This window comes from Callorhinus ursinus, unplaced genomic scaffold (genome assembly GCF_003265705.2).
Source record: "Callorhinus ursinus isolate GAN/ISIS: 27379988/994484 unplaced genomic scaffold, GSC_fseal_2.0 scaffold7, whole genome shotgun sequence".
NCBI lineage: Eukaryota > Metazoa > Chordata > Mammalia > Carnivora > Otariidae > Callorhinus > Callorhinus ursinus.
This window is the reverse complement of record NW_027397069.1, coordinates 75,260,546-75,277,017: the sequence shown is the minus strand read 5'-3', so window position 1 is coordinate 75,277,017 and position 16,472 is coordinate 75,260,546. Positions and strand designations below refer to the sequence as shown.

Below are 16,472 nucleotides of genomic sequence, written 5' to 3'. Positions count from 1 at the left end.
AGAAATCACATAATAATATCATTTATTGCAAACTTTTTTTCCACAAAATGTTAACACCCATTCATGATAAAAATTCTCAGAAAAATAAAAATAGGGGGACACTTCCTCAATTTCATAAAGAACATCTATAAAAACCTATAGTTAACATTATACTCAGTGGTAAAATATTGAATTTTTCCCCCTTAAGATTGGGAACAAGATAAGGATTTCTGTTTTTATCATTCATATTCAACATAGTATTGGAAGTTCTAGCCAGTGCAGTATGGCAAGAAAAGGAAATAAAAGACACATAGAATAGAAAGGAAGATATAAAATCATCCTTATTTGCAAATGATATGGTTGTCTATGCAGAAAATACCAAGGAATAAATGAGTTCAGCAAGATCACAAAATACAAAAAACAAAACCAAACCCCCAAACCCAAACCATTTATTTCTTTATACTAGCAATGAACAGGCGGACTCTGAAATTAAAATAAAAAACTATTTACAATCAAAGAAAATGGAATACTTAGAAGTACATCTAACAAAAAACATTTACATGATTCATGTGCTGAAAACTGCACGTTGATGAAAGAAATCAAAGAAGATATACATAGAGAGACATAATGTGTATATGGATAGGAAGATTTGACATAGTGAAGATGTCAATTCACCCCAAATTGATATACAGGTTTAATGCCATTTCTACCGAAAACCCAGCAAGATTTTTTTTGTAAACATAGACATGATGATTCTAAAATTTACATGAAAAGACAAAGGAACTAGAATAGCCATAAACAATTTGAAAAGGAAGAATAAAGTGAGAGGAGTCACTCTAGCAGGTTTCAAGAGTTATTTATATAGTATAATAATCAAAATTATCTGGTATTGGTGGGAGGATAGACATGCAGATCAATGGAAAAGAAAGGAGAATGCAGAAATAGCTCCACACCAATATACTTAATTGATTTTTGACAAAAATACAAAAACAACTCAATAGAGGAAAGATAGCATTTTCATCAAATGGTGCTGGAGCAACTGGACATCTGCCTACAGGCAAAAAAAATGAACCTCAACTTAAGTCTCAGACCTTATATAAAACTAAACACATAATGGACCACAAACTTAAATGTAAAGTGTAAAAACTATATAGCTTTTAGAAAAAAAATAGAAAATCTTTGGGATCTTGGATTAGGCAAAGACTTCTTAGACTTGACACCAAAACCACAATCCATAAAAGAAAAAAATTGATAAATTGACATCATTAAAATGAAAAACTATTGCTCTGCAAAAGACCTTGTTAAGAAGATGAAAAGACAAGCTAGAGTGGAAAAAATTTATGAACTACTATCTGTCCAAGGACTAGTGTCTAGAATATATAAAGAACTTTCAAAGCTCAACAGTAGAAAAAAACCAATTTAATTAGAAAATGAAGATGATTTAGAGATAGCTAATAATCACATGAAAAGATGTTCAACTCCGTTAGCCATTACAGAAATGTAAATTAAACACATCTATCAGAATGGCTAAAATAAAAAAGAGTGACAACACCAAATGTTGGCAAGGAGAGAAAGAACTGGATCACCCATACATTGCTGGTGAGAATGTATAATGGTGCAGCTACTCTGAAAAGAGTTTGGCAGTTTCTTAAAAAAAATGAAATGTGCAACTACCATATACCCAGCAATTAGACTCTTGAATATTTGTCACAAGAAATGAAAATGTGTTCACAGAAAAACCTATATATGAAAGTTCATATTTTTCATACAAGCCCCAGACTGGAAACAGCCCAGATGTCCTTCAGTGAGTGAATATTTAAACAAATTGTGCACATCCATGCTATGGAACATTACTCAGCAGTAAAAAGAAATAGACTACGGGTGCACACAATGAACCAGATGAACTTTCAGAGAATTATGCTGAGAGGGAAAAAATCCAATCTCAAAAGATTGCATACTGTATGATTTCTTTTATAATAACATTCTTGAAATGAAAAAACTATAGAAATAATGAGCAGATCAGTAGTTTCCAGGAATCAGAAAGGGATGTGGTAGGTGAAGATGGGATAGGAAAGAGTTGGGTGTAGGTATAAAAGGGCCACGTGGGGGATCCTTGTGGTGATGGAAATGTTCTGTGTCTTTACTGTATCAATATCAATGCAGTGGTTGAGATCCTGTGCTATAGTTTTGCAAGATATTACTATTGAAAGAAATTGTGCAAGGTGCACATGGACCTTTGTATTATTTCTTATGCCTACATGTGATTCTACAATTATTTCAAAATAACAAGAAAAAAAGAGAGGAACATTTACTGGGCAATTGGGGAATTATGAACCATGACTGGATTTTGTAATGTGATGGTGGCATTATGTTTTAGTTGTAAAAGATTAGTCTACTCTTACAAGACCCATATTGAAATATCTACTGATGAAATGACGTATCTGGAATTTGCTTCAGAGCAATCCAGAGTGGGGGATAAGCAGGCGAGAGTGTCCTGGGAAAGTGAAAAAGCATGACTAGATCATTGTTGGAGCTAGGTGAGAAGTGCGTGGGTTTTTTTTTTAACGTCATACGTTATACGTGGTCATCCAACATGGAGCTGTGGGAACCAGTGCAACATGGTAGTTAAGCCACTGCCTTTAGAGACAGTTGGACTTGGTTTGGACCTAGTATCTGCTACATATTACCTCTGTGACTTTGGGCAAGTTATTTAACCTCTGTGTAAAATGGGATACTGTCTCAGGGTAATTGTACAGATAAACAAGATTGCCAAAGATAGGGTGAGAAAAAGAAAGGTCTTCTCTCAAGGGGTAGGAGAGGGAGGGAAGTCAATGCAGGAGACAGAGGAGCTGTTGGAGGTGGAGACCCAAGGTTAGGTTGGGCAGTTTCTTGTGACTCGGAATCTAAAAAAAGGTCTCAAAAAGAGTTTTAAGAAGATGAAAACTGATGAAGAGCCATCAGATTTGGTGTTCAGCAAGTCACGGTGCTGACAGTGGCTTAGATTCGGTGGTGAGGGTGGGCCCAGATGAAGATGCTGAGAAGTGGATGGGGAAAGAAAGTGTGGCCCACCACTCCTGACCTTGGTGCAACGGTATGGAGAGACAGCTCCAGAGAGAAGGAGCATAAGGGGGGGGGGGGTTAAAGAGCAGAAAACAACTGGAGAAGAGAAAGAGATGGAAAATAAGAAAGGAGGGACTGGTTAGGTGGCGTTGTCATGAGGGGAACCAGAAGTCCCAAGATCATGGTGGGAAGGCAGTTCCTTTCTGATACAGATTGGTATTGCTCCTAAGGCTGTTTTATCTGCCCCTAGTATTTCACCTCATCCTTCATTTGACACTCATTTGAATAGCTATTTAAAAAGAAAAAACATTATAAGACATTGGGAATTATGAGTGCTAAGTAGATTTTTTAATGTGATGGTAGGATTGTAGTTTTGTTTTAAAAGATTAGTCTTTGGTTTTTATAGATTGATACTGAGACATTTATGGGTGAAATGATGTGTCTGGAATTTGCTATAGACTCTGAAGAAAATGAGAATATTTTGTTTTTCTGGAGAGATGTTTTGGAATCATGGTGCCATGTTGACATATGTCAACAAGCTCTTGTGGACACTTATTATTTATTAGGTTTCCTCATGCAGAATATGCCATGGTAATGTTTTCCTTTACACAGTGGTTTCGTGTGTGTGTGTGTGTGTGTGTGTGTGTGTGTGTGTGTGTGTCTTACCACTCCAGAGTGACCAGTCTGTGACTGACTCATCAGAACCCACTCTCAAGGCATCTGTGTTCAATCTGGAAATCCCTGGAGAGAAAGATTTCCTCATCTGTGGGTGTGAAGCTATGGGTGCTTATCTCAGTCACCGTGGTCTGAAGGACTGGGGTAATGAATGAATCCTTTGAGGCAAGCTTCGTCTGAGAGCTGCACCTGACTTCCTCAACCTCCTCTCTATCAGGGCTGAACTGACCCAGAGGACATTTTCTGTGTCCTAAAGCAGCCAAATCCTCTCCAAGCTATGGACTGGGTGGGTTGCTAAGCTCAGCTTCTGCTCATTTGGTGTGAGGATGCAAGAGTCAGGGTTGAACTCCCAGGCAACTCTACCCACGCAACCAGCAGCCTGCCCACCAAAAGTAACCCAACCAACTCATCTTACCACATGAGGGATGACCACATGGAGGCCCAGACTGAACAGAAACCCATAATGCAGATGAAGGCATAAGCAATGGGGCTAATCTTTATTGAGGCGAGCACATTCATGTCAGCTGTTCACAATGATTGCAAATTCTCTAGTTTTAAAAAGCTTCCTACTTCCATACAGCTCTGTCTACATTTAGGAAGCAATAAAAATATATTGTACAATGAACAATTTCCACCTTAAGAGTATCATGATAGTTCATAAATTTGTCAATAGAAATTGCAAAAACACTATTTACAACAAGATAGACTCTTTGTAAGTTCAAAATTTAGATACTTATGGCATAATTCTAAAACTAACCTCATATGTTTTCCCAGGTAAGAAAGACCAGTCATTATAAAAATACTTTATATAAATTCAAAGTCAGAACTAAAACATTCAATCCTATAAAAATATCTCTTACTAATCAAAGTATCAATTTCTACATAAATGTTCTTTATCAACAACAGTTACACACTTAAATTTTCAGGAACTACCTAGTATGTCAGACAGTCCACTTAAACATGTTAAATTTACTTCAAGGCACAGTTGTAATCCTGTCTTAGTTTCAGAGATGGACCACATATTTGATTATGTTGCATATTAATGGAACAATTGTTCTACAAAAAGTTAACTCAAGTATCCATGTATTATGAAAGCATTTATAAAGACAAAGTCTTCAGCCTATGGAAGGGATTTTCCGGTGGGCACTGCCTTCAGAAGGCACCACTTTTGTTATGAGTCAGCTACGTAGTGCTTTGAAATGTTTAACTTGGAAAGCCTGTGATGGCATTTTGACCACTATCTGAAATCAGCTCATTCATTTCATTTTGCTTACTCTCTTTTAGGGCATGATTGGGATGATTTCTTTGCATTTGTGTTCTTTTTGATCTAAAACATACTTTCAGCAGCAGGTAACACAACTCAGCCACATTAAGCAGCATGCAAATCACAGATGCAGAAATCATAAAAATGGTAAACACGGTTTTCTCAGTAGGTCTAGAGATAAAGCAGTCGACAAGGTTGGGGCAAGGGTCAATCCCACATTTCAACACCCAGGGCAGGTGGTACCCATTGTAAAGGAAGTAAAACACATACATAAAGGATGCTTCAAAGATGATTCGGAAAAAGATACTGCTGGTGTACGTCCACCACAGGGATCCCTCTATACGAACCTTCTGCTTTTTAATGTCTTCTAAGTCTTTGAATTCATTTCTTTTCTCTCCTCGCCTAAATTTGCGGGCGGTCTCATGTCTGTAGTAGGCGACATGCATCGCTACCAGCAGGGCTGGGGTGGAGACAAAGATGAGTTGCAGGGCCCACAGCCGGATGTGGGACACAGGAAAAAAGTGGTCGTAGCACACATTTTTGCATCCTGGTTGCAGAGTGTTGCAGACAAAATCTTCCTGTTCGTCACCCCACACTTCTTGAGCAGCCACTACAAGGATCATGACACGGAAAATGAAGATGACGGTGATCCATACCTTCCCGATGCTGGTGGAGTGTTTGTTTACACCCCCGATGAAAGTGTGTAGGGTACCCCAGTCCATTGTGTTGGCCTATTCCTAAACAGACAAAAATTAGCAAAGGTTAGTTAATGGAAAGTTCCTTTGATTTTATAAAATAGTATAGTTATATTATAGACCAAAGCAAATTTCTCTTAAAGTATGCTGCGAGGGACTTTTGGGTGGCTCAGTGGGTTAAGTGGTTAAGCGTCTGCCTTCAACTCAGGTCAGGTCCTTTTCAGCAGGGTGTCTTCTTCTCCCTCTCTCCCTCTGCCCGCCCCCCCCACCCGCTCCTGCTCTCTTTCAACTAAATAAATAAAATCTTAAAAAACAATAAAGTATGCTGGGATATTTTATAACTTCAACCTCCTAGGTTGCTAGTAGGTTTTCTGGTAGGGAATGCCCACTCTAAGAACATTTGAACATTTTTAAACCGGAAATAACCGTTGGGGGTTTCAGATCATCTTGATTCAACTGAATTCAGATTATATATTAGGTTGCTGTTTGACATTAGTGCAGGAACTTAGATAAACAAATACATTTCCCAATTTTCTTTTAACCACCATGTGTGTAAATACTGTATTAGTTTCGTTTTGCCCAAGGGATCACAGAGGTTCCACAGTAGATCTTATTCCATTAAACGGCTTATTAAAGAGAAAAAATAATCCTTGGAATGACATATGTGGTGTACCCAGCAGACTTGGAAGAGGGAAGAGACCCCAATACTTGCTAGTTTATACACTGTATTTATGTTTACTTTTAGTTGGAATAACATCATTTGCTGAAATCATGTGTTCTTCGGAGACCTGATGTCACACACTACTGAAAGGTCCTCTTCTGAAAAAGAATGACTAGCTTTTACAAAAAGCACTCACTCGCTCTCCAGATAACCGGGGCTGGCACTAGCTTTCCCTCCCCAATCACCAGGAGCGCACCAGGAGCCATGGTTGAAGGGAACCAGCAATGCAGAGCCCCTCCCTCTTAATGCATTGATTTAGCATCCTGAGAGAAAACATTCTTGACTTGCACAGGAACTTTTGCTACAATTCAAACAGACACCTTCTTACCCTACATTGCTACAGAAGCCTAGAGAATTAATCAGCATTCAGATAAAACAAAACAAACAAAACAAAACTCTGAGAATCTTTTGAAAGTGAAAACCTTCTCTTCAGAAAAACAGGCTTACACAAATTGTCAAACCTTTTAGGGGATGAGGGAGCTGCCAAAGTCCTTTCGTCAATCTGTCTGAGGGAGACTTTCTTGTATTTGACTGCACCCCGGGGTCAGGCTTCTCCTCAGGCTGACAAACTCCCCACCCCACCTTCTTGGCTCCATCTCCTGCTCCACCCCCTCTGCATCACATTTGTTGCACTTTGAGACAACTGGGTAAATGGAGGCAGCCTCAGCTCCTTCAGGAATGCTCAGCACTGAGTCTCTGGATGAGGTGCAAATGTGTGCTCCAGAAGCAAGACCCTTTGTTGATGCTAATAAAGTCAGCCAGTCCTGTATTGTGGAAAGCAGACCTCCACTTTAGTTGGCTTTCTGAGAAATTCATCTTTGCCCTTGGTTTGGTTTTTATACACCACCTTTTTCTTAGAAAGACATAGGTTCAAGGAAAAATGCCACCATCCATATTATAGGTGTATGTGGATTCCTCCTCTGTTTGAACTGCGCAGTGGAAGTAGGGGGCACACGCTGTGGAAGGGGTGGGGAGGGGAGCACAAGCAGGGGCATAGCTAGACATTTCTACATCATGAGTTTCTCCCCCTGCCTTCTCCTCTTGCCAAAGCATATAGAGCCCAATTATAGACAAACTCCTCCCGGTCACCACATTGCCAAGGCAAGTAAATAACAATCACCAAGACTTCCATAAGCATTTATTGAATGTCTACTGTATAGAGATGTTACCTATTTCATCTTTGCATCCCAAGGCACAGTCCAGTTCCCAGAACTGAGTAGGTTCTGAACAAAGCTGCAGAGCAGATGGGGGATGCAGGGGGGTCATGGCTAGAAGCGCTGGGGAGAGCTTCCTATCCAATCATGCATTCCTATCCTAGGAAATTGAAGGTGTTAGATCACAACTGTGCAAGGAGGGAGCACATAGTATCTTAAGAAAAAAATGTGGAGGAGATAACGTGACTGCACTTCACATGTATTTTCACTGGATTAAAGGAGTCACCAGAAGATAGGATAATTGAAGTGATCATGGAATTTCACAGATGCTTATTCTTTCCTTGAATAATCCATAAGAAGGAGTCAAAAAACAGCACTTAACAAACCAGCACCCTCAGAGTATTCAGGGCTCCCAGATGCTGCAAGCGGGCACCAAAGCCAAGGAGGTGGAGCCGGGAATAAGGAACCAGAGAAATCATTTTGAAGGGTTTAGTGCATACTGTCCTATTCCAACTCCACTGGCCAGAAAGAAGTAAAGGACTTCAAAATGTTTACAGATCTTAAAACTTGTTCAAACCACGGAGTACGAAAAGTTTTAACACAGAATATGACAAGAACATTTGAATTCTTAAGTCCAAACTAAAATTGAGCCAAAAGCTTACATTGTGGCAGAAATGGGAAAATGCAAATTATCATTTTAACTTAGCCTAAACTTTACTAATTTTTTCAATGAAAATGAAAAGACAGGTGGAATTCCAATTTTAGTGTATGTGCTGCCGAAGCGAGCACAGATAGGTGGAATTCCACAGCTGAAGACTTGAAAAGGGGCACTGGCGGCGGGGGTGGAGGGGGAAGACAAGAGCTCATAAGTGTGTCACACAGTTCTGAGGGAGTCAGCTAAGGGAGGGAGAAACTTCCAGCAGCACTGAGGGGCTCAGATTTTCAAGCAACAATAAGATGGAAGACAACCCAGATCATCACACACAAGTGGAGGGATCCAGACTTGTAACAACAACGTCAAAAAATTTAATCACTAATTGAGCAAAAAAAAAAAAAAGGAAGATAAAAATCATGAAAAAAAAAGAAAAATAAGATATTTGAGCCAAAAGAAAAGAAAGGGGTGGGCACAATAGAGCACAAGGCATAATTTTACCTGTTAACAGAGAAAAGGCAGAAACTCTTCCCCTATTTTATCAAAGAGAAATTATTTAAAAAATTATTTCCAGAAGCATGATACAAGAGAGGTGTGGAGCTAGTGCCTACCTTCTGAGAAAGAGATTTTCAATGTCCACAGTAAATGTATCTTTGATTTTAAAAACTCATCTTGGGGGGCACCTGGGTGGCACAGTAGGTTAAGTGACCGACTCTCAGTTTTGGCTCAGGTCTGACCTCAGGGTCATGAGATCGAGCTCAGTGCAGTCTTCTTGAGTTTCTCTCTTCCTCTTCCTCTGTCCCCCCCACTCTCTCTCTCTCAAATAAATAAATCCTTAAAAAATTAAAAAAATAAAAACTCATCTTGGATAACATGAATTATAAAATTAATTTTTAGTTTATAATGAAAGTCGTTATAATAAATTTTCCTAATTGTTGCTAATTGTTTTATATCCTGGAAGCATTTCAGGAGGTAGAAACACATACATCTTGATGTTTAAACATATTTTACACAGCTGTTCACCTAGGGGACAGTCTTTTTTGTTAATAAAATGAAGATGTTCTCTAATTAACCAATAAATATCCCCCATTGCAATTTGGTTTAATTAAGTGCCCAATCAACAAGTTTTTGATTTATCAAATAAAAGTTCACATTTTCTTAAACCCTCCAAAGTGCAGAGAATTTAAACTCCTCAGCAAGTAAGAAGGCTGTTTTTCCCTGAGTTCTTTATCAACAGGTTTCCTGAACACTGGCACACCTGTGGTCACCTAGTACCTGCCCTGCTAGCAAGCAAACTGATCAAGGTGCTAAAGGACAACTCAGTCTGAATGAATTTGGAGAGGCTGAAGCTGTGGGAGAGGTCGTGAGGTCAGAATTTCCACACAAGAATATGGTTCCGGCTTTCTAGAAGCAGGATCCTTGGCACCCATGCCTTAGGGCTTCTCCTTAAAAAAAAAAAAAAATAGGAACAATTATCATGGCAGTGGTTTTATTTATTTTGGCTTTTCTGGGTGCCCCAATTACACATTCCGAAGTTCTATCCAAGTAGCAAAGCTGAACAGAAAATAATCTATTTTACAATACCTTTGACTTCCACTAAATATCAGTAATTTCCCCCCTTTAAAGGCAGAAAAAAGAGATGCGTAGGTCACTAAGAAAAATGAGTGATTAAACCCAAATACAAGTGTGTCCAGCCTACTGGTCACTCAAGACTATTAGGCTAAAGACAAACCACCTGATCTGCAGTATCTTCCTGCAGGAGCAACAAAATCCCTATTACTTCTCACAGTAGGAATGACAGGACGCGCTGCTCTCCATATTCTCCGTCCCTCCCTTGTGCACCCAGGAAACCCATTCAGTGAATGTGAGGCCATGTTTCCTACAGTGAGAGCTTCTCTTTCCATTCTTCTGTCTAGTCCACATCATTCTTGAGGGTCTTATGTATATGGGTCCTGGGTATCATTGTGTGCTAAGAGCAGGACAGCTTGCCTCACAACTGTCAGGAGCCAGTCAGGGAAAGGGACTGCCCCCAGCTTCCTGACACTTTGCTGCAGGCACCCTAATGCCTGGCTGCCCCCAGGACACACTTCCCGTGGGAGGAGCCTGGAAAGGAGGGAGCTGACAGAGAGCAGAAGATTCACCTCCACTTTTCCTCCTGACTCGACCTTTCCATGAGTTGAAGCCACTTCTGGCTTGACGGGAAGAAACTGCCCACTGGGCCCAACCCTCCCTTGCCTCTCCCTGTAAAAACATAACTCCTGGGGGAGCTTTCCACCAACATCTTGGTTGTAGAAGATTTGAAGGCTGAACGCTCTTTGAAAATTACTTTCCGAAACAACTGCATCCGTTGGAACGCTTTGCAATTAGTATTAGTAAACAAAATACTTCCTTTCATGCTTTAGACAGACTGCAGCCAATGGGAGGAGCCTTTTCAATAAAAAGTAAAATATTAACTCTTTGTGAACAGAGAGGTTTATCTTAACTGGTGCCTCTCTGGCTCTCTTTTTTTTTAAATTTTTTATTGTTATGTTAATCACCATACATTACATCATTAGTTTTTGATTCTCTGGCTCTCTTTTAAGGAAAGAATACATCTGTCTAGCTTCTGTAGTCTTGTCTCCGTCCAAGAATGTGGTTACACTTCATGGCGCCTGGGTGGTTCAGTGGGTTAAGCGCCCAACTGGATTTTGGCTCAGGTCATGATCTCAGGCTCATTATCTCAGAGTGTGAGATGGAGCCCCGCCTCGAGCCCCGCCTTCAGCCCCCTAGAGTCTGGCTCTGCGCTCCTGAGCCCGGAGCCTGCTTACAATTCTCTCTCTTTCCCTCTCCTTCTGCCCCTCCCCTGCTTGTGTGCTCTCTCTCTCTCTCTCAAAAAAAAAAAAAAAAAAAAGTGGTTACACTTCAAGTTACAAGGGTAAACTGTCTTTGGTTTTGTGGTATATCTAATCATGGTGAATAACTCCATATTGCATTCTTGATACTAAAGCTCCAATCTGGAATACTTACCTCTAACAATAAGTAAACCACTGATCTTACTTCTGATGATACACACAGTATTATGAAGACAGATTGTTCTTCCCTTTTACAATTAAAGTAATTTGAGTAATAGAATTTCTTGGTTTTTTAAAACTTAAGAATTTAATCATAACTAGTTTAACAATGCCATTTTGGTTTCACTGATGACAGAACCAAACTAAAGCTTTAAAATTATAGTCTTACCCCTTAGCAGACACCAAGAGGTGGAAAGTGTCTTTCTAGAAAGTTCTATTTCCCTTTGGATGACCCTCTCAAAGTTATTCATTGAATATTTGATATACCCGAGAACAGAACACATTCCTCATGATTTCCACATTAGCTTTGGGGAGTCGAGGAGTTTTATATTGATAAAAAACAATGTCAAAGCAAAACAAACACATCTGGGCCTTACTTCCAAGGACTCACAGCTAATTGGCCTGGAGAAGAATTAGGCAAGTTTCCCTCCTCAAGGGCTTCAGGCTTTCTTCTACACCATTTGATTGCCTAAAAGCTGATGTTGCACAGTAATGACACGAATATAAATCTTTGTGCAGTTTCAGTTCAGTGATGATGTTACCTGTTGAGGAAAAAAACATAGATGTGGCCGTATTTAACTACTTCCCACGTGTCTATTGCATGACCTTTGTGGGTAGTTTTTCTTTATCCCCAGAACAGTTATGAGGGAAGTCTAGAGACTGTCAGTTTCCTGATGCTTCATACTTTGAATACTAATAAAATAAAAATAAAATCTTTAGTGTAGATTCTTTTCCTTATCAAAATAATAAGAATACCCAATCCCAAACCTCAAGTCCATTCCTTGAGCAATTGAGAAAAAGAGTAAGGGAGTTTGAGAAACTGGATATGCTCCTTTATCCCCCAAATCGGGAGTTTAAAAAAAAAAAACTCTCTCTTTAATCAAGAAGAATCTATGTTGTTTCTAGAAAGCTCAGGTCATCCAAGGGACAACCTTATCTCTGATTTTTAAATTTAATGACTCAAAATTTCATCAACTGTCCTTTAGGAGTAACAGCTAGTGATAAAATGGATTTAGGATCTATGTACTTCTTCAAAATTAACTCAATAAAATTGAAAGAACTTTTTCTGGGTATGGAGTCTAAATATAAACATGGACAATTCATAAAACTACATGCATTTCTTAATCCATTTGGGAAGTCAAAGAGTTAAAACATTTCCCACTAAGCAGTCTCTGTTCATTCAAGCAAACCTGTGTCCTTTCCAAAGATTTAAGTCTAACTTGAGTTGAATGACCATGAAAATAAAAAAGGAAAAGGCGCTCCATGGACTCATTTCTATTCTCATGGTTCAAGCAAGTAAAACAGAAATCTTAATAAATCATAATGCAGCCATTGGAAGGATTATGTCCTCATGGCCAAGAAACTTGTGTTAAAAATTATTTTCCCACAATTTTATTCTATTTAACATTTTAACTAACGTCTACAAACCACTCATAACTCCTGGAATATTCAGATTGAATCAAAGATGCACGGTGAGGGTTTGCAAGTAAGAATTTTCCTTTTACCCTACTCAGTTGTTTAATCAGATCTTCTGCAGTTCTTTTCTTTCCTAAAGCTGTTATAATTCAGAAGATAAAAAGTAAGAAAAAGAAAATGAAGTCACTCTCACCAATACCAGAATTGGTTTTAAAATAAAAACACAAGTGAAGCAGCTGGACTGATTAGTGTCCTCCCAGTTTGGGTCACTGCGGGGATGGTGATGGGGCACCCTACACCCCCAACCCCCACCCCAGTTATGTCACAGGCTAGAGAGTGTTGATGTTCTCTCTTCATAACTTCCTTCTCCCCTCCTTGGCAGGGTTCGAGCAACACCCCCAAAGACTCTGCCTGATCCAAACAACGGACAAAGCTCTCCACAGGAGCAATTTTGAGCAGCATCCCACTATTCTAAGGAAACTGCATTGGGGCAGGACATTTTCTTCTAGAACGTTGGTTAGATTTTACTAGAACTGGGGCAAGAAAATAGTTCTATGGCGTACAGTCTACTGAAGGGAAAGAACAAAAATACATGCTAACATTCAGTCAGCCACTACGCTGACAGTGAGATTCCACCTAGGGGACACTGCGGTCGCTGCTGGACCAAGTATCCCTGCAATGGCTGCACGTTTCTACCCCCTACAAGCGTCCATAACTGCATGCAGGCCACACTCACCTGAGGTTCAGTCCTGCTCTCCAGAAAGGGAGGTCAGCCCAGTCAAAACACCCGATGCCAGGTAACACCTGGGATTGCTCTCCTTCTCTAGACAGGAAGTACCTTCTGGTGCCTCCACCTTTTAACTGACATGTGTCACCAATGACACTTAATTATTGTTGTCCAGTAATTGTCCAGTAATTACATTACCTGTCATCTGCGTTTCCCAAGTTCCTTGGGCATACATCATGCAGCCAAACGGGTCAGTTCTACCTGGGACTTGTCCACTAGCCCGGTTGAACCGGCTTTCCTTTTCCCCAGATCCAAGCAGGACTTCGTCAGGGTTGCATAAAAGCAAAGAAAATCCAAAATGCGCAAAGGAAGTGGGGGAAAGGGGCACGGGTCCACATTCTGGCCACTGACACACACGATGTGGTATATTTACAAAACCTGTTGTGCAGGTCTAAGGGGGACCATCTAGGGTAAAATTCAAACCCGTCCATTCTCGTTCCTCCGGGTGCGCAGAGGACTCCGGGCAGTGCCGGGCGGAATCCCGCCGGGGCCCCAGCAGACGCTGGAGGATGCGGATCCGCAGCAGATAGGGTTGCCCTGGGCAACCCCAACACGCGGACACCCACCGCTGCCAGCCGCCCAGCGATCGGAGGGTGACCATGCCCTGCGGCCACAGGGTCCACCTTGGAGCGGTCGCCAGCAAGGGCGACAAGGGCGAGAGAGGCGACAGGCTGCCTGCCTCACCTGCTCGGGGTTCTCGGAGGCAGCAGCTGCGGGCCAAGGGCCGAGACAGCGCCGCGCGCCGGCCGCCTCCCTCACCGAGTCCCCCAGCCCGCTGCCAGCATTCAGGGGGCGCGGTGCCTGGCTCCCGCTTACCTGCTCCGCGGGACTGCGGCCGGGGTCCGGGGCCCGGGGGCCCGGGGCTCTCGGCGCAGGGCGGCGCCCTCCGCTGCAGCTGGCCAGCAGGTCCGGCTGGGGCGCCGCGGACTCCTGGGCGGGTGTCGGGAGTGTGCAGTCGGCGCTCGCGCTCGGCTTCGGGTGCAGGCCTGGCTCCCCCCTGCAGCGCCTTTTAACCGCGCCCCACCCCGCCTCTGCCCTGACGCTTCCCGGCGGGCTGCGACACGCGAGAGCGCCAAGTTCCGAAGCGCGCCCGCCCTGGGGCGCGGGGTGCAAGGCGGGCCCTCCCTCGGGGGCGCGGAGAGCGACGGTTGGACGCGGGGAGCGGGGGGTGTAGGAGTGGCCCTCCTTCGAGGGTGCGGGGAGCTGGGGGCACGGGTTGCAGGACTGGCCCTCCCTCGGGGGCGCCGGGCGCTGGGGGCTGGCCCGACCTGGTCCTGAAAGGGTGGGGCGGCCCACGTCTCCTGGCCGCTCCGGGGTGGTTCGCTGGCAGAGCCCGCGCTCGGGGTGGGAGGCCACTCGGCCCGAGAACCGGGGTGTACTGGCCAGGCGCCCTAGGGAAAGGGACTGGGCGAGTGGGTCCGCAGCCCTTAGCGAGGCTTTCGAAGGGGGTGGACTCGTTGGAATCAGTGTTAAGGACAGGTTGTGTTTTTGCCAGGACACATCCTCCTTTTTGTCTGGACACTGCCACCCTCTTATAGCCCTCTGGGTACCCGTGCACGGCCTTCTCCTATAGAGCAGCCTGGAGGCACAGTGACTGTTGTTTTTTATTAATGACCGTTTAGAGGAGTCTAAGAGGTTATTTTTATTACTTACCTCCATCCTTTGACACCTCCTGCAGGGGAAGCAGAGCGGGCCTCCCTCTGCTAGCCTAGCGCGTCACGTAAGGACCCAACTGGTGCCCTTCTTTCAGACAGGTCTCAGAATGCCCGAGGTAGGCATAGGGGGCTGGTGCAGGGGCTGGTGGGATGGAAATGGTGGGAGCTATTTAGGGACCCGGCTTCCCAGGTTCAAACCTGTTCTACATCAGACAAGAGATGTATGACTTGCTTATTTCACAAAATTGGTTGGTAATTAAATGTCCGCACCTAAACCATACACTAGCTGTTGGGTCATCTCTCATGCAACAGGACTAGTGGTAGTTCTTAAGATGCCTCTTTAAGGTCCTGAAAAATGAACCTGGACTATAAAGATCTACCTCCCGAAATATTTTGAGGAGAACAAGATTCTCAGATAATTGCCCTGCCTCAGATAAGTTTAAAACACTTTGAGGTGGGCCCAAAATGTCCTTGAATGTAAGGTTGGAGGCACACAAAAACCTGTTTTAGGCTTTTTCATTAGACAGACTGGCTGTCTTAATGTATCGTGTGCCTTGAATGTTCCCTCAGCCTTAAGGGTTTGACTGTCCTGCCCTCCTTTCTAGTCTCTCCATCATTCCCCCCAAACAAATGCACCAGCCAGGCACATCTGTTTGCATAGTAACTCAATTACAAAAGCAAGTTGTAAACCTCTTTGGGAATTATAAACAGTTTAAGCCTTTTTTGCATTCCTACCACACTAGGTAAAGTACTTTGCACATAGTAGATGCTGCTCCGTGAGTATATGCATATTGATTGGCAAAGCCTGAGCAACATAGCAGATAATCCTGGAAATGGCTTTTGTTCCTAAAGAATGCCCACATTCCCACTCCTTACAGCTGCTTCTGTGCAACATTGTGTTTGAACACTTATATTCTGGACCAACGGAAGTTGTATCAGGACCCTTCCAGGAAAGAACTTTTGAACTAAAGTAGTCATAGAGAATGTGTTACATTTGCTCAGGTGCCCAAAAAGAGAACTATCTCAATACTGTGCAAAAATACCTCTTTTCCTATTCAGGTTATCTATGGCTTTTCACTTTGCCTCTTAATATTTAATCCCATCCAATTTTCACTTATCCTGTTGCAGCAGACATTTAATATGGATTATATAAATGTACAGACTTGTTGAGATGTTCATTGAAAACTGAAAGTTAAAGATTTTATGCTAATGAGAACCAAAGGCACCTAGAGTGTTGGCTGGGTTGTTGCCCTGTGTGACAAACATGGAAAAACTTTCTGAGCTGATTACAACCCTACTGTCCACTTAACAGTATCACACAATTCTGAAAGCAAGGTTTTTGCAGTTCTGGTTGTAAACAGTGA

The 16,472-nt window shown here is 42.4% G+C and overlaps 1 protein-coding gene across 6 annotated transcripts; it reads right to left on the bottom strand.

The window, feature by feature from the left end:
• Window positions 1–4,192: 4,192 nt before the first annotated feature.
• GJB6 (gap junction protein beta 6) lies at window positions 4,193–14,559 on the bottom strand. Of its 6 annotated transcripts, XM_073894307.1 has the most exons (4): window positions 14,270–14,559; window positions 11,628–11,792; window positions 7,564–7,708; window positions 4,193–5,715 (listed from the first exon to the last, which is right to left on the bottom strand). In XM_073894307.1, the coding sequence occupies exon 4, from the start codon at window positions 5,698–5,700 to the stop codon at window positions 4,918–4,920; it is 783 nt and encodes a 260-aa protein (XP_073750408.1). In that variant the 5' UTR covers window positions 5,701–5,715; window positions 7,564–7,708; window positions 11,628–11,792; window positions 14,270–14,559; the 3' UTR covers window positions 4,193–4,917. The 6 variants fall into 6 exon arrangements, with proteins under 6 accessions (XP_073750408.1, XP_073750405.1, XP_073750406.1 ...); XM_073894304.1 differs by lacking the exon at window positions 7,564–7,708 and having other exon boundaries at window positions 14,270–14,558; XM_073894305.1 differs by lacking the exon at window positions 7,564–7,708 and having other exon boundaries at window positions 11,642–11,792; window positions 14,270–14,558.
• Window positions 14,560–16,472: the final 1,913 nt, after the last annotated feature.

What these genes read in the sequence shown, in the direction of transcription:
- GJB6 (XM_073894307.1), bottom strand. Translation starts at nt 5,700, where the DNA reads ATGGACTGGGGTACCCTACACACTTTCATCGGGGGTGTAAACAAACAC.